Source organism: Salvia miltiorrhiza, unplaced genomic scaffold, assembly GCF_028751815.1.
Source record: "Salvia miltiorrhiza cultivar Shanhuang (shh) unplaced genomic scaffold, IMPLAD_Smil_shh fragScaff_scaffold_173, whole genome shotgun sequence".
Classification (NCBI taxonomy): Eukaryota; Viridiplantae; Streptophyta; class Magnoliopsida; order Lamiales; family Lamiaceae; genus Salvia; species Salvia miltiorrhiza.
The window spans coordinates 404,421-421,356 of record NW_026651437.1 but is presented as its reverse complement, the minus strand read 5'-3'; the positions used below and the strand labels follow the sequence as shown (position 1 = coordinate 421,356).

General features: G+C 37.3%; 1 protein-coding gene across 1 annotated transcript; it reads right to left on the bottom strand.

Annotated features, from left to right (window-relative positions):
• Positions 1–516: 516 nt before the first annotated feature.
• Positions 517–7,839, bottom strand: LOC131002722 (putative receptor-like protein kinase At3g47110). Its single transcript, XM_057929191.1, has 4 exons — positions 6,898–7,839; positions 6,528–6,599; positions 1,569–3,551; positions 517–1,445 (listed from the first exon to the last, which is right to left on the bottom strand). Exons 1-4 carry the CDS (start codon positions 7,811–7,813, stop codon positions 1,072–1,074), a joined length of 3,345 nt encoding a protein of 1,114 aa, XP_057785174.1. The 5' UTR covers positions 7,814–7,839; the 3' UTR covers positions 517–1,071.
• Between the last annotated feature and the right edge of the window lie 9,097 nt (positions 7,840–16,936).

The following is a 16,936-nucleotide window of genomic DNA, read 5'->3' as shown; positions in this document are numbered from 1 at the left end:
TCACTCAATTGGTGAAGCGAAGTCTCAAACGCATAGCTAATTTATTGGTTCAACTTAGGACTGGATATTAAATCATAGGTTCAGTATCTCATATACAGGTTTAATATTATATGATAATCAAGTCGAAAGTAATAACTAAATATGCAAAAAGGACTGGGCATCACATAAATAAAAATTCTCATTTGAATCTCATATTCTCATTTCAAATGAGAACCTTAATTTATTTAAAATGATAATGAATACCTATTTTTGAATCCTGAAAGGAGCAATTTCTTTTTTTTCGAATAAAATAAATTCTATAAAGTTTATATATTTATATGTTTAGTGTAGAGTTCTTATAATAACTAATCTGTGCATATAATCATTTAGGATTTTCCAATTCAAACGAAAAAACCAAATTCAGAAACATTCGAGTAGCAATTTTTAGTGAATATGCAAGTGCACATAATCCAGCTTCTTGAATTTCCACGCACCAACGTTTGATATAAAATGATTCGTTAAACTTAAAATATCGAGTCCACAACTATAAGCATTTATAGTTTTATCTTTGTTTAGCAGTCTAGCACTATAAATCCCTTCAATTTATATGCAGACTAAAAGCGTCGGAATTATATTAATTAATGGACCACATATATACAACAGCACCTTATTGTAAATTGGAATCTATGGACCATTCACTACAAAAAAGCGCCGATTTACCGGCAGGATTTACCGGCGGCAGTCTCGGTGTAGTGGTGGTGATCACAGGCGGCAAAGATACCGCCGCTGCTTACCGGCGGCATATAGCCGCCGCTGATTACCGGCGGCAATGACCGCCGGTAAACGTTCGGGAGACCACCTGAGCTTCCCGAGAAACTCCACCGGCGGTTGGGCCGCCGCAAATCTCCGGCGGCTGAGCATCACCGCCGGGATTCACATCTCCGACGAGATGAATACCGGCGGTAGATTGCCGCCGGTAATGCCGCCGGTAATTGAATCGCCGGCGGCCGTCCCTTTTTTACCGGCGGGATATGCCGCCGGTAATCACTTATTTTTTTGTAGTGATTATTTGTATTACAATATATAAACTAATCATCGCCTGTTATGCATATGGCTGACCCTTTCTGCTCCAACTTTGGAATTGATTTTGTGAAGAGCAGCCACAACTTGGACCATGTTAATTCTTTCCTCAGGTGAAAAGACTAAACATTTCATAGCCAAATCAAAAACAGATGACACACATTGCTCATTTGATTCAAAATGTTGATCATCTCTCCATAGCAAACCATCAGCCACAATTTCACCTACTTCACTCTCTTGTAATGCTTCACTCACCCAATCTTTCATGCTCATTTCCCCATTAAACATATCATCTGTTGGCCTCTTTCTTGTAAACATCTCTAGCAGCAAAATTCCATAACTGTATACGTCTCCACTTGTGGATACTTTCCCTTCTGATCCATACTCTGAAAATCAAATATATAAATATATTGCAAGTACACGCCATCATCATCGTTAATATAAAAATTAAAAATTAAGAAATTAAGAAATTTAAAAATTTGAAAGGTATATATATATATGTACATCACCTGGTGCTGCATAACCGACGGTGGCTAGGGTTTTGGTAAGAACCATGGCTTCCTCTTGGTCAAAAAGCTTTGCAATACCAAAATCAGCAACACGAGCAACCATATCTTTATCAAGCAATACATTGCTTGGCTTTACATCACAATGAACAACGGGAAATGTATGGCCATGATGAAGATATTCCAAGGCTGACGCCACATCTATTGCTATCTGCAAACTCTGCAGCAGATCCAAGCAATAGTTCTCCGAATGCAGACAGTTCTCCAGAGTTCCATTTGGCATGTATTCAAGAATCAAAGCTCTGAATTCTGTGTTGACGCAGCAACCAATTATTCGGACTAAGTTTCTATGACGAAGGGCGCTCAGTATCTCACTCTCAGTGTCGAAGCTCTTGGTAGCTCCTTCCAAGTCCAGATTGAAGATCTTCACTGCAATATATATCCCATCGGAAAGCATTGCTTTAAATACTGAACCAAAGCTTCCTCTTCCAAGTAGGTTGGATTCGCTAAAAGAATCAGTCCCGCGCTGAAGTTCCAAATATGAAACTCTCCTCCAATCAATGTTCAGACCAATTCCCTGCGTATCTTCATGAGGTGGTACTTTTTTCTGACTGTGTCTCCTTATCAACAAAACTATGATCACCACCAACAGCACAACTGCAGCCAGAGGGGGCACAAGATATTTCACCAAACGGTCATCATTCCTCTTGGATATTTTTGGGCATGGCGGAACTTCAAATCTTGGTGCACCGCAAAGAGCAGAGTTGTTAGCAAAAGAATCAGCCGTGAAGTTAACAAAGCAACCCTCATTTGGAATCTCCCCTTCCAATTTGTTGTAAGAAACGTTAAAGAACTCAAGAAACTTGAGGCCTTCTAGTGACTTAGGTATTGATCCAGAAATACTGTTGTTATATAAGTAAAGTGCATTCAAACTAGTAATATTCCCCAAGGATTCGGGTATAGGTCCTTCAAATTTGTTATCAAACAACAACATAATGGTTAGTAATTGGCAACGACTGATTGAGGTTGGAATATCACCTGAAAACTGATTAGACGAGAGGTCTAAATAGTAAAGTGATTTCAAATTTCCGACCTGCGGTGAAAGTTGACCACTCAAATAGTTGGACTGCAACTCTAGATACACTAAGTCAGTAAGACTCCACAAGCTCAAAGGTATTGTCGAATTCAGCTTGTTCAAAGCAAGGGAGACTTTTCTTAAGGATTGAAGCTCACCCAAACATTCAAGAACGGGACCCGTGAAGGAATTTGCACTCAAGTTCAACTCCCCCAAATTACGCAGCTGACAAAGATCAGAAGAGATATGCCCCTCCAATTGATTGCTACCAAGATGCAATATTTGGAGCTGCGTCAAATTCCAAATAGTTGTTGGGATGAATCCTGTGAGCTGATTGTCCGATGACTGCAAATACAGCAAACTGCTCAAGTTTCCGATCCCAGAAGGAATACCGCCTCTAAAGTCGCAAAATGAGGCCGTGATAATTTGAAGCGATTTTGAGAAATTCCCAATTGAAGATGGGAGAATGCCTGCCATTAGAGGATTGTACGACATTTCTATGGACAATAAAGACGGGCAGTTTGTTAGAGATGACAGAAATTCTGCTCCTGTGAAATTATTTTCCCAGAGGCGAAGGTGTTCCAAGTAGCGCAAATTGCTCAAGACGGGCACAGAGCCGGTGAATGAGTTTCTGTTCAATTCCAAGAGAGTGAGCATAGAAGCATTGTTGATGGAGCTTGGAATTTTCCCGCTGAGTCTATTGTAGAATAAGGAGAGGTGCTGGAGCTTGGGAAGTGAAAGCCCCATATCTGGAGGAAGACTTCCAGAGAAGAGATTTTGTTGAAGAAATAATCTTCTCAATGTTGAGATATTGAATATAGAAGATGGAATAGAGCCGTTTAAGTGATCATTGAAGGGTGCTAGAAATTCCTCGAGGTTTGCCAGTTTACCTAGCTCTTCTGGCAATTCACCTGCCATTGGAACACATTTGAATTTTAGTTTGACAAATTAAATTATCTAACTGATTATTAATTTGCTAGCAATGGAAAACAATTCAGATTAATTTTGCAAACCATCATTCCCTATATATATATAGGGAATGGACAAATGTGATGAGAATGAAAAATGATTGCATAAGTTTATATAGTACTCCCTCCGCGCGTCCACTAATTAAAGCTCCATTTGAGGGTGGGCACGGAGACTAAGAAAACTGAAAAAGGTGTTGTGAGTGAAATATAAGGATAGTTGACTAAAGTGCTAAAGTAGTTGACTAAAGTGTTAAAGGTGTTGTGTGGTGGGTCCACTAGTGATAAAGTGTAATAAATATAGAATATAAAAATGATAAAGTTGTTGTAAGGTGAGTCCATTAGTGGCAAATGATAGTAAATATAGGAAAAGAAGAAAAGTAAAAGAGTACAAAAAACACAATAGGGCTTTAATTGGTGGACAAAAATTTAAGTGCAAATAGGGCTTTAATTCGTGGACGGAGGGAGTATCTGTTAGCATTATCAGTATAGATGTGATTCTATTGAGAATGCTATATATTTAGAGAATAGAGAATGACGAATATAAATTGATAAATTTTTCAAAAAACCAATAAAACTCATGAATAAATGTATCTATTTAATATGTTAAAAAAAAATGCCTTCTTCACGATTAGAATTCAAGCCGAAATGCTTGTTCATGTAGAACCTTGATTTATTCAGAAATATTTGAAGGTCACAGATTCATTCTTTATTCCCTCAATATATAGCATATTCTATAGAACATTTCTCTCTCTATATATATAAATGATTGGAATAATATTAGTCTTTATCTCTGACTTATTGATCGAGAGAGGAGTATCTTGCCGACTAAGCTGTATTTTATCATCATTAAAATAATATTCATAACACAATAAATAAATGACTAAAACGCTTAGGAGCACAAGAAACGCAGACTAAGGAAACTCAGAAGGAAAATCCTTAATGAAGAAAAAGAGTGCTTGTCTAAGAACAAAAAAGACGAAACATGGCGAAAGAGGCCGCCTCAGAAGCTCCGATCTAATCATCCCAGCTCTCGCCGACCAAAACCAACGAACAAGAACAAAAAACCAATAAGACAGTAGCAAGCCGAGAAGCATCGGCAGGGAAAGCCACTTAAACGCCGACAGAGTAAGACGGGAAGTCCACACCCATCACTTGTTATTTATACGCCTTAATTTATAAACTAGCTAGTAATATTAAAACATTAAATAATAGTCAAGCTTGTTATTTATACCCCTTAATTTACAACCAAAAATAAATTAAATTGATCTTTAAATAGGACAATTCACATCGAACAATAATAGGTTTGGTCGTAAATTGCAATATTTGAAGGGGCAATTCACAACTATGTTATCCTCTGTTGTGAATGGTGTATTTTCCTTAATTCACAATCAACAATAGATTTGCTCGGAAATTATCTTATTTAAAGGTCTATTCGCACCCAAATCTTGATTGTGAATGGTACTCCCTCCGTCCGTCAAAAGTGGACCACTTTAGCTGGACACAGAATTTAATAAAATTGGTGATAGTTTTGATGTAGTGGAGAAAGGGTCCCACCACTTTATGAGATGTGTGGTTGATATTGAATTTGAGGTGATTTTTTGTAAATAAAGAGTGTTTGTAAGAATAAAAGATTCAAGTGGATGGTAAGATCATTTCTATAAATGGAAAGTGGTGCATTGCTCGACGACGGGTTGGCGAACAATAGGATGTGGCGGCTGCAAGACTTCGACGACGAACAAGAGCGACTGTGTGAGCGATGAGGACGTACCATATATATGACTATGGGGAATAACTGCACGCTAGGGACTTCGCAATGTTGCGACGAGGATGCACACGAGTGGAGGGAGATGGAAGGAAAGAGAAGTAACCACTAGGAAGATGGAGCAGATGGATGGTTGATTTCCTGGATTTGCACAATCGAGTGAGAAAGGGGGTTTTGGCGGATGAGCAGTGGGAGTGTGACAACATTGTTTTCGTACTTACTTTTTGTAAGAATTGGTTGTCATTTTTTTTTTTCATGTTTTACTTGTGAAAAGCATTTTTGTGCCCTATTGTTGTGTATTTTGATGAGATGACACTTGGTGGTAACTTTGGTGAGTTTTCAAAAAAAATTGAGGAAAACTTAGGGAGGGAGAATTCAATGTGATCAAAGCACAACTCGATATATAGGAATCCGTGGACAAAAATGGTGTACTAATCATAGCTCGAATGAAGAAAAACGGGCCCAAGCAAGTCGAGCATAGCTAGGTTTCTAAACAAGTTGAGCCGAGCCGAATATTAGCAGTTTCGAGCTCGGCTCGTTTAAATGTTCGGATGTTTGAGCTCGATTCAAGCTCTTATCTTATTGGTCAAGCTCAGCTCGTCATCTACTTACTGAGCTCGAGCTCGGTTTGAGCTCGACTCATGTGATACTCGATAATATTGACTTCAAACTTGAGCTCCACCTCGACTCGTTAGATATTTGTATGCATAATGTTCGAGCTCGAACTCGTTAAAAATTTATATTGTAGAAACCAACAATTTTAAGTGGCCACAATAAAATCCAAACATTATTAGCTCTAATGTTTTGGTACCAAATGCGATAATAAATGATAAGTTAAAGCTCAGCCACACGAAAAATGCAAATAATGTGTTCAAAATAAAATTCGTTGAAAAACATATACTCCATTTGTTTTTTATTAAGTGTCCCCAACCTTCAAGATACACATACCAATAAAATAAGATATTTACATTTTTAACCTTAATAAATATTACTATAATAAATGCATATATACAACTAATTATTATATTCATACGAGTATTAAATAAGGATAAAATAAGAAGAATGTCATAATTATAGTCTCAAATTTTGAAATGGGACACTAATTAAAGAATAGGAAAATAGTAAAATAGGTCACTTATAAAAAACCGAGGGAGTACCTTCTAGTTGATTAGAACTTAGTCCTAAAACCTGGAGGGATGTGAGATTTCCAACATCCTTTGGCATTGGACCTGCATTAGATCACTTTAGGTTTACACATACTGAACTATATATTCGAGTAAAGAAAAAAATATTTTTCCATTATAAATTAAAACGTTCTGCAAAGTTTGTGATTAATTTCTAAATTAAAACTACGTTTTAAAAAGACTAGCATTCGGGTCATAAACTATATATATTATCTGTAGATGTAAAAAATTTGGTTCTATAGGATCATTTCATAATTCTAGGTAGTAATATAAAAGCCCAGATTATAAAACAATAATAGAAATATATACAGAGGTTAAGGTAGATGCTAGAGAAGATCCATACCTGTTAAACGGTTAAGCGACAGAGACAAAACAGTAAGCATGTTCAATTTCCCAATTTCACTTGGTATACTGCCACTGAAATTATTGCCGATTAACCATAGCTGTTCCAGCTCTCTACAGTTGCCAATATTTGGTGGAATTCTCCCAAATAGCAGATTACTTCCGAGGACTAATCTTTTGAGTTTTGGATTTGCATTACTGCATATATCATTAGGGAGCTCACCATATAGGCTATTATTTCTAAAATTTATTTCTACCATAGAAGAAATGTTGAAGATGCCATAAGGTATAGAGCCCGTAAGCAGATTACCCTCCAAGTTCAAAGTTTTCAGCAAAGAAAAATTGGCAATCTCTTTTGGAAGATCTCCATCGAGAAAATTGTTTCCGAAATCCAACGTTTGTAGGGTTGAAACATTGAAGAAAGAAAGAGGGATTTTTCCGGAGAAGGTGTTATTATTGAGATGGATATGTTGAAGTTGGGATAGGGATCCGAGCCACGACGGAATTTCTCCGGTGAAGTTGTTGAAGCCCGCGTTTATCAACTTTAAACGACGTAGTTTAGTGAGGTGAGAGGGTATGGAGCCGGAGAAATTGTTGGAGCTAATGTCCAATGATCGGAGAAACGTTAGGTTTCCGAGATGTGGAGAGAGGTTTCCCCGGAGCGCGAAGCCGGAGACATTTAGGGCGGTGACCCTTTGGTGTGTGCGGCCGCAGGAGACGCCGGCCCACTCACAGATGGAGGTGTTGGTGGACCAGTTGCTGATCAACATGGAATTGGGGTCTGAAATAATGCTGCTTTTGAAGGAAACAAGGGATTGTTTATCAGTGGAGTAATTCAAAATTATTTTGGTTGAGCTAAGTGTAGGGCAGTTTAGAATGAAAAGTGCAACGGAAAAGGAAAACAAACGAGTCTCCATTCAAATAGTATGTTTGTGTGAATTAATTATTCTCTATGTTTAATGAATTCTCGGTTGATTGTGTACTATATTTTATAGGGTTGAGTTCATAAAATTATTGCACTTAACGTATAAAGTATATGTATTTTCGTATTATTAAATTGCACTGTAATTATGTTCCATTTGGGATTCGAACCTAATACCATTAAGATCCAAATTAATACTTTATAGGTGAAGTGCAATTATTTTATAAGTTAAATCCAAATAATTTGTAATTTATTCTCTCTTTTTCATATTTTACATATAGACACATGTATTATACTGATGATGGAAAGGTCAATATATACTTAAAGGTCTTGCCGTGACGACCACGGCGTCGTTTCCCGTCATCGTTGGAAAATTTTCTGCTCATGTCCATTCAATGTGGGCCTGTAAGTTGGCTTCAACTCAAGTCCGCGCTATGATATTTAAGTGTCATTAATGCTGAAAAGTGGAGTACTCATTTAGCCCATGTGTCATGTGTGATTGGATGTTTTTAAAAGTTGAAAATGGATTTAATTAATTAATTGAATTTATTATTTTTTACTGTATTTGACTTGTGTAATGAGTTAATATTTGAGGGTAATCCAATCACCCAATTTATTACCTCTCAAAATAGAGGAAAAAGAAAAAAAATAAAATAACTTATTAGTGATCCATTTCCATTGTTAAACTAAATATTAAATAAAAGTAATAGTTATTATTATCATTTTACTTTTTTATTTGATTCTATTCCTCTACTTAAATCAAACGAGCGCAGAAAAAACGTGAATTGCACGCAATTCAATTAAGAATAATTCTATTTTTAACCTTGTTTTACTCTCTATAATCCCATTTAAATAATAATAACAATAAATATTTATATATTTACTATTTTTACTCTATAGTTTATATAATCCTCAAATTAAATACCATATATATGTAACTCATAGTCTCTAAAATAATAATTTTATTCTTCGGTATTTCTTTTTTTAGAACCGAGTTATGCAATCTTCTCAATTCAATGAGTTGAACATCTCGATTGCAACATAAAATAATAAATTGATAGTTAGATACAAAATGAGACATAAAATTTGGGATAAAGAATCTCAAGAGATCATCAACTTAAGATCTAGGTCAATGAAGTGAATTGGAGAATTTTTAAGTCATCATCGTCAAGCAAAAAATATAATCTACACTTTTAAATAGATGCCCAAATTGTAGATGCGATCAGGTTAAGTTGATAAACCTTTATCCCAAAAAATTATTCTAATATACTCCCTTCGTTCCTCAAATAATTTCATATTTTTCTTTATGGGTCGTTTCCCAAATAATTTTCTATCCATTTAGGAACACTGCTGACCACTAATAATAATCTATTTATTCTTATTTTTTCACATTTTCACCACTTCCAATATTAATTATACTCCCTCCGTCCCACTTATCTTGGTAGATTTATTTTGGACACATGAATTAAGAATAAAGGGTTAAGAGTGTAAAATGGATAGGATCCATTTATTTTATTTGTATAGAGACCACATACTATTTTTGGAAAGTGTCATTATAAATGGGACAAAATAAAAAAAAAAGTGTGTCAAGATAAGTGGGACGAAGATAGTATTACTTTTTCACCACTTTCAATACTAATTATAACATTTTTTTACCACTTTTAATACACTTAACAATTTTATCTTAAAACTCACGCTTCTTCTCCTAAGAAGTTATTTGGAGGAGGGAGTGAATACGAAAAGATATACTATCAATTATTATAAAACATGTATATATGTATTACTGAAAGTGAAAATCAATCATGGCCATTCACTTAGTTAGGAACATATGAGATTTTGACTTATCGATCTATATATCGTGAAGAAGGTTATGTAATGTGACTTTGGCCGAGCTGATCGTAAAAATAGGATCGTAGCTTTTAGTTTTTTAAAAAAGAGGACTATATGTTACAAAATTTGCAAATAAGGACTATATGTTACAAAATTTGCAAATAAGGACTATAACTTTCATTTTTTATATTTACACTCATATTTAACACATCAAAATAAGGACTATAACTTACATCACAGCCCGAAATAGGAGTGTAAATGTAAAAAATGAAAGTTATAGTCCTTATTTTCAAATTCCGTAACATATAGTCCTTATTTTTAAATTTCGTAACATATAGTCTCTTTTCTGAAAATGCTGAAAGTTACGTACGGTCCTATTTTTACAATTAGCTCGACTTTGGCCAATATTTTGTGGAGGAGGTTAGCTGGCATCTGACTTGTGAGCAAGGCCAGTCCCTTCCATAAAGGCAATAGTGCAAAGGCATAGGACACTCAAATTTGAAGGATTATAAATTTAAAAAATAAGCTCATCAGTCATTATAAGAGTTAAAGGGTCTTTTAGAACAATAACTTAGATTGATTTGAAAATTAGGACAATGACTTTTAGACTTGCAAAAATAGGACACTAATTATTAAGTATTGCATCCGCAGGACATTTTTGGGCCGATTATCGAATTTTAGGCCTTTTCCTCGCGGACCAAACACATGACAACCCGCATGGAGGGGTTGATTATGTGACAAGCACGTCATTTTTACAGTTCCAGATAGGATGTCATGTGCTTGGTCCACGCGGGAAAGTTCAAAAATTCGATAATTTGTCAAGAAATGTCCTACGGGTGCAACGCTTATATTAATTAGTATCATATTTTTACAAGTCCGAAAGTTATTGTCCTAATTTCTAAATCAACCTAAGTTATTGTCCTAAAAAATCCACAGACTCGTCATTATAATATCTTATTGTAAATGCTACAAATATACTTATCATCATAACTAAATTTTATAGTAGCTAGGTGAAGTTTTAATTGAGTTTGTTAAAATTTCAATTCATAAAGTTTTTCTTTATCACTACAAAAAAGATTCACGATTGAAGGCCGAATTAACGACGGATACGGATTCGTAGCTAAAATACGACAATGGCGGCTATCCGATTAACGATGGAATAAATTCCGTCGTTAATTAATATTTCGATTTAGAATTAACTTTGTTTTTATTATTTTCGTCGTTAATCCGTCATTGATTAATATTTTAACTTAAAATTAATTTTATTTATATTGTTTTCATCATCAATCCATCGTTAATTAATATTTTAAATTAGAATTAATTCATTTTTATTATTTTCATCGTTTATCCATCGTTAATTAATATTTTAATTTAGAATTAATTTTATTTTAATTATTTATGTCGTTATTTAATACTCCCTCCGTATTATAATAAGTGTCATAGTTTGTTTCGACACGGAAATTTAGGCAGTATGATTAAAGAGTAAAAAAAAAAGTGGTGGAGCTCACTTTTATTTTGTGAGAGGAATAGAATTAAAGTGAAGATGATTAAACTGTAAAAATATAAAAGGTGGTGGAGCGCACTTTCTTATTTTAGAACTATGACACTTGTTATGGAACATCTCAAAAAGGAAATTAGGACATTTATTATGGACAGAGGGAGTATTTTTTATAATTTTTTCATTTTAAAATTATTTTTATATTTATTCTTAATTTAAAAACTATAATTTTTTTTATTATTTCTGTTGTTAATTACTATATTTATATTTTTTATTTTGAAAATAATTTTTATTTTCTATTTAATTTGAAAATAAATTTATTTTTATTTTTGTATTTTCGTTAATTCGTCGTTAAATAATAATTTAATTTAAAGTTAATTTTATTTTGTATGTTTATGTTTTGTTTTTCTTATTTTAAAGTCAATGGTAATTTTTTAATAATTAAAAAAAATTCTTATTTGTTCCTATTTTTTTTTCTTATTTTTGTAGTTTCTTTTTTTATATATATTTTAATTTAAAAATATTTTTTTTCGTTTTTGTAATTTTTATAATATTAATTTTTTTTATTATTTTAAAAATCGATCATTATTAAAAATTAACAAGTCTTAGTTATACATCTCGACATATTTTAAGGGTATGCATAAATGAAATTGTATATTTAAAGTGAATTTAAATGAATTGATATGTGCAATTATAACTATAATTTGCCTCTTTCGGACAGATGACTATTCGAAATAAAACTTCACAGTTGATCGGTCTTGACCTAGAGCGCTAGTAACATGGGTGGTCTACTGAGAAGTATACCAAAGTGTATACGATTGAGCATTAAATACGTTAAAAAATTGATAAAAAAAATTCAATTGAAATTAATAAAAAAAAAAAAACTAAAAAAATGTTAAATTTAACGTAACGACAAAAATTTCCGTCATTAAATTTAACAATGAAAATTATTGTCGTTAATTAAGTTTGCCACGAAAAGATTAATGACGGAACAAATCCGTCGTTAACTATAATTAAGACGAAAAATAGCTTTTTAGTGACAAATTTTCGTCGTTAATTAATTGTAATTTTTTTTCTATTTAATATGTGGACCTATAATTCTTCTTCTTTTTTTTTTCTCGGTTTATTAGTCGCTGTTCTGGCTGGGCGTTAAAAGTGGAAGATGGAAGCGTCACAAATTTAAGATGTAGGCCAATGAATTAGACAAATTTTAAGTCATCATCCCGGCCCCTTTCAAGGAGAATTTTCTTCTCCATAATTAAATTGTATGCATACATTAAAAAGTGATTTTATTATTTTTTCTCCAGCCGCCTAGGGTTTTTCTAGGGTTCTGTGAGAATAGTCATAGCGTCTCCAAGGGCGGTTTTCTTTCCCTCTCGTGGGGATAGGGTGGTTCACCATGGATCACGACGAAGTTCAGTCATTGATAGCAAAGTTGCAATTGACGGAAGAAGAGGAGAAAGGTACGGTGCCGCTTTCAGCGCAACTGACGGAAGAGTTACGGCAGAAATCTCAGTTTTGCCTTGTTGGAAAGATTTTTGCGGCTAAGCAGATCAATCGAGACCTACTCTTGACACAACTTCCTCAAATTTTACAACCAAAACTGCGCATTGATGTCGAAGTTGTGGGGGCCAATATCTTTGTTATTTATTTCGCTTCTTTAACGGACAAAACACATGCACTTTATGGAGGACCATGGCACTTTTTCCAAGACCTCATGCTACTTACGGAATTGGAAGGCTTCAAAAACCCTAATGAAGTCAAGTTCGAGAGTTTCACTGGATGGATTCAATGCCACAACCTCCCAGTAGCGTGTATGCATCCGACTGTTATAAGGAGGATTGGGGAGGAGATCGGAACAGTGGAAGAGGTTGATATGGGGGCAGACGGCTTGTGTATGGGTAAGTTTGCTAGGGTTAGGGTTTCCTGGCCAATCGAGAAACCCTTACGCCGGTGCGTTAGGCTGCTACCTGATGGAGAGAGGGAGGGGGCTACGATACTTCTACTATATGAACGCCTCCCAAATTTCTGTTTTAGCTGCGATCGGATAGGGCACTTAACACGTTTTTGTGAAGCAGGCGATGGGGATAAGACTAATCTCAAATATGGAGTCTGGTTGAATGCTACCAAGCCGCAAGAAGTGAGACGCCGCGCGACTATGGCAGCAGCAAACCCCCCAGAGAATAAGAGAAATAATGATAATAATACAGGGAATGGAATGATGTTAATGGCTCGAGCTAATCCTTTGGGGCCACGACCACCTCCGCGAGACAACGCACCGAAGGAGAGGAGACAGGAGATAGTAGAGGAGGTTCAGGAGGTGGAGGAAGAAGTACAAAAGGAGAAGGCTGCGAGTATGAGTCTGGTAGGGATGGATGTTGAGGAGACTGTTCCTGAGGAGATTGGGGAGCAGGAGGGCCTGAGTGGGAAAGATGGGGGGGAAGAAGAAATGGTTGAGGAGGATGATGGAAGTGTGGGAGTGGTGATGACGGTGGAGCGGAGGCCTGAGGGAGACCAGGGGGGAGGTGACGGTGGTACTGTGGACAAACAAGGGGTAACTCAGAACCCAGACGAGCTTACACCCATGCAGAGGGGTCTGGGAAGCGCTAGAGGGAGAGGGTGGAAACGTAAAGCCAGAGATAAGGTAGCTGGTGCAGGAGGGGATGTAACTGTTGGTGCTAACACCAGGAAAGTGAGGACGGGAGGGATAAGGGGACGGAGTGAGGAAGATGAGGAGTCAAGTCGTGCTAAGAAAACTCTACGGTTGATGGATGTGGAGAAAAGTCTGACATTTGCAACGGCGGAGGCTGCGACGCAGCCCCGCCGATCCCAATGAATTGCTTAGTCTGGAATGCGCGAGGGATGGGAAACCCTCACGCATTCCATGAACTTCGGTGTCTTATCACTAAAACTTCCCCGAGTCTTGTTTTTCTGTGCGAGACACGACTCGTTAGCAATAAATGCACAAATTGGAAAGCGATTCTTGAGTTTGAAGGTATGTTTGTAGTGGATGCTAAAGGCAAGAGTGGCGGGCTGGTACTCATGTGGAGGAAGCCGGTGGATGTGCAGATTTTGTCTTATTCGGTTGGCCATATTGACTGTCTGGTTAGTGGGGTGGGTCCAGGCTTTCGCTTTACAGGTTTCTACGGGAATCCTGTAATTGAAAAGTGACATTTTTCATGGACCTTACTTAAAAGGCTGAGTGATACTGTGAATATGGATAGTGTCCCATGGTTAGTCGGAGGGGATTTTAATGAGATTGTTTCGAAATCAGAAAAGTTGGGAGGTCGTGGACGACCGTCAAAACAAATGCAGGAGTTCCGTAATGCCCTTATTTATAGTCGAGACTGGACGAGCTTGAACGACCAAATAAGGAATTTACATGGTGCAATAAGCGGAAGGGGGATTTTATTTTTGAGCGCCTGGATCGTTTTGTGGCGAACTCGGACTGGAAAGTGGCGTATCCGCGGAATGATATGAAAGTACTTAACTTCTTTAGCTCAGATCATCGACCGGTTCTTTGCAGTTTTAGCAGTGAGGAGATGCCGATTGCATGCAAGGGAAAAAAGAGGTTCCATTGTGAGGACAAATGGTTTATGGAACGAGACTTTGTCCCTGATTTTCTTTGCGAGTGGTCGTCCCTTCAATTCGAGACTAATCTCCCTTCAAAACTGCACAGGTGCCAGCTGTTTCTTTCAAAGTGGTCTGGTAGGAAATTCAATAACTTGGCTAAGAAAGTTAAGAAGCTACGTGAGAAAAGGAATGATCTACTTAAAAAAGTGGACTCGAAAACTATGGGGGAGGAGATTATGGAGCTCACCAAACAGATTGAAGTGGCGGTGGAGGAGGAAGCATGTCATTGGAAACAACGTGCGCGAGTGAACTGGATGGCTAATGGTGATAGAAACACTGCGGCGTTCCATATCCAGGCATCTAAGCGAAGGAAAAAGGATACGATCAAAAAACTCAAAGATGCGCAAGGGGAATGGCAAGAGGAAGAGAGTGATAAAGCTAGAGTGATTCGTAGATTTTTTGATAATCTATTCACTTCGAGTAAACCCTCTAGAGCTGCTATTGAAAGAGTGGTGAATACTATCAATGAGAGGCTGTCGGTGGAGGATATAGAGTTACTGAGCAGACCGTTTGACGCAAATGAAGTGAAAAGAGCTGTTTTTGATATGCATCCCTCAAAAGCTCCGGGACCGGATGGTTTTAATGCCCGCTTCTTTCAGCGGTTTTGGCCGGCTATGGGTACCTTTATTACCAAAGAAGTGTTGTATGTGCTCAATGAAGAAGGAGATTTTGATGATTGGAATAAGACGATCATTAGTCTTATTCCCAAGAAGGACAAGCCTGAGGTGGTGGCAGATTTTTGGCCAATTAGCATGTGTAATACAGCCTATAAGATCATTTCTAAAGTGATTGTGAATAGGCTGCGTGGGGTTCTGGGAAGATTGGTGGATCAAAATCAAAGTGCTTTTATCAAAGGGAGGTAGATTACTGATAATATTCTCATTAGTTTTGAATGCCAACATTGGATTCGGAATAAGCGGAAAGGACGTGAAGGGATGGTGGCGCTCAAGTTAGACATGAGTAAAGCTTATGATCGTGTGGAATGGGATCAACTTGGGTTCCCAAATAAGATGAAAAGGTTGATTATGAAGTGCGTACGCTCAGTCTCTTTTAGCTTCCTACTTAACAGAAGTGTCTATGGGGATTTGAGGCCGTCCCGGGGGCTGAGGCAGGGAGACCCTTTATCCCCTTTTCTGTTTGTTCTTTGTGCGCAGGGAATATCCTCTCTTATTCATAATGCAGCGAGGACACGACTTATTCATGGCGTCCCTATCCTTCCACGAGAGTTGGACATCACTCATCTCTTTTTTGCGAATGATTCCCTGGTGTTCTTTAAAGCCAAGCAAGAGGAGGCGGCTGCCATCAAAGAAGTCCTACACACTTATGAGATGGCGTCTGGGCAAAGAATAAATTTTGAAAAATCATCAGCGACGTTCAGCCCGAATACACAACGGAGAAATCAGGAGGCGGTACTTGGTGTGCTTGGAATTAGGGCAGGTGATGGGATCCAAAAATATCTGGGGCTTCCGGCATTCTCACTCCGCCAGAAACGTCTTCAATTCGGGTACTTGATTGAGAAGGTGCAGAAAAAACTCCTTAGTTGGGGACAGCGAGATTTGTCTGGAGGTGGGAAGGAAGTCGTGATCAAAGCAGTGATTCAATCTATACCTACGTATGCGATGCAGTGTTTCAAACTGCCGGACTCTATTTGTGAGGAGATTAATAAGCTCTGTGCTGGATTTTGGTGGGGAGATAAGGAGGAGAAGAGGAAAATTCATTGGAAACAATGGCACAAGCTTTGTCGACCTAAAGAGTGGGGAGGTATGGGATTCCGAGACCTTCAACAATTTAATAAAGCTCTCCTTGCTAAGCAAGTTTGGAGAATCATCAAAAACCCTGAATCTCTTGTCGCACGAGTTTTCAAGGGTCGCTACTTTCGTACGACGGACATCATGCAGGCCCCGGTGAGGGCGGGGGCGTCGTATATATGGAGGTCTCTTGCTTGGAGTCGAGACCTAGTGGACCGTGGAAAGTACTGGAAAGTGGGTGATGGAGGAAGTATTAAGGTCCTTGAGGATTCTTGGGTGAAACATATGGATGGAGGGCGGCTGGTTTCAAAGGATGGCGCAACTTGTCCAATGGATCTCAAGGTAGCAGATCTCATTGCTGCTAATGGCTGCTGGAATAGAGCTATTCTGGACCATTTTTTGTGGCCCC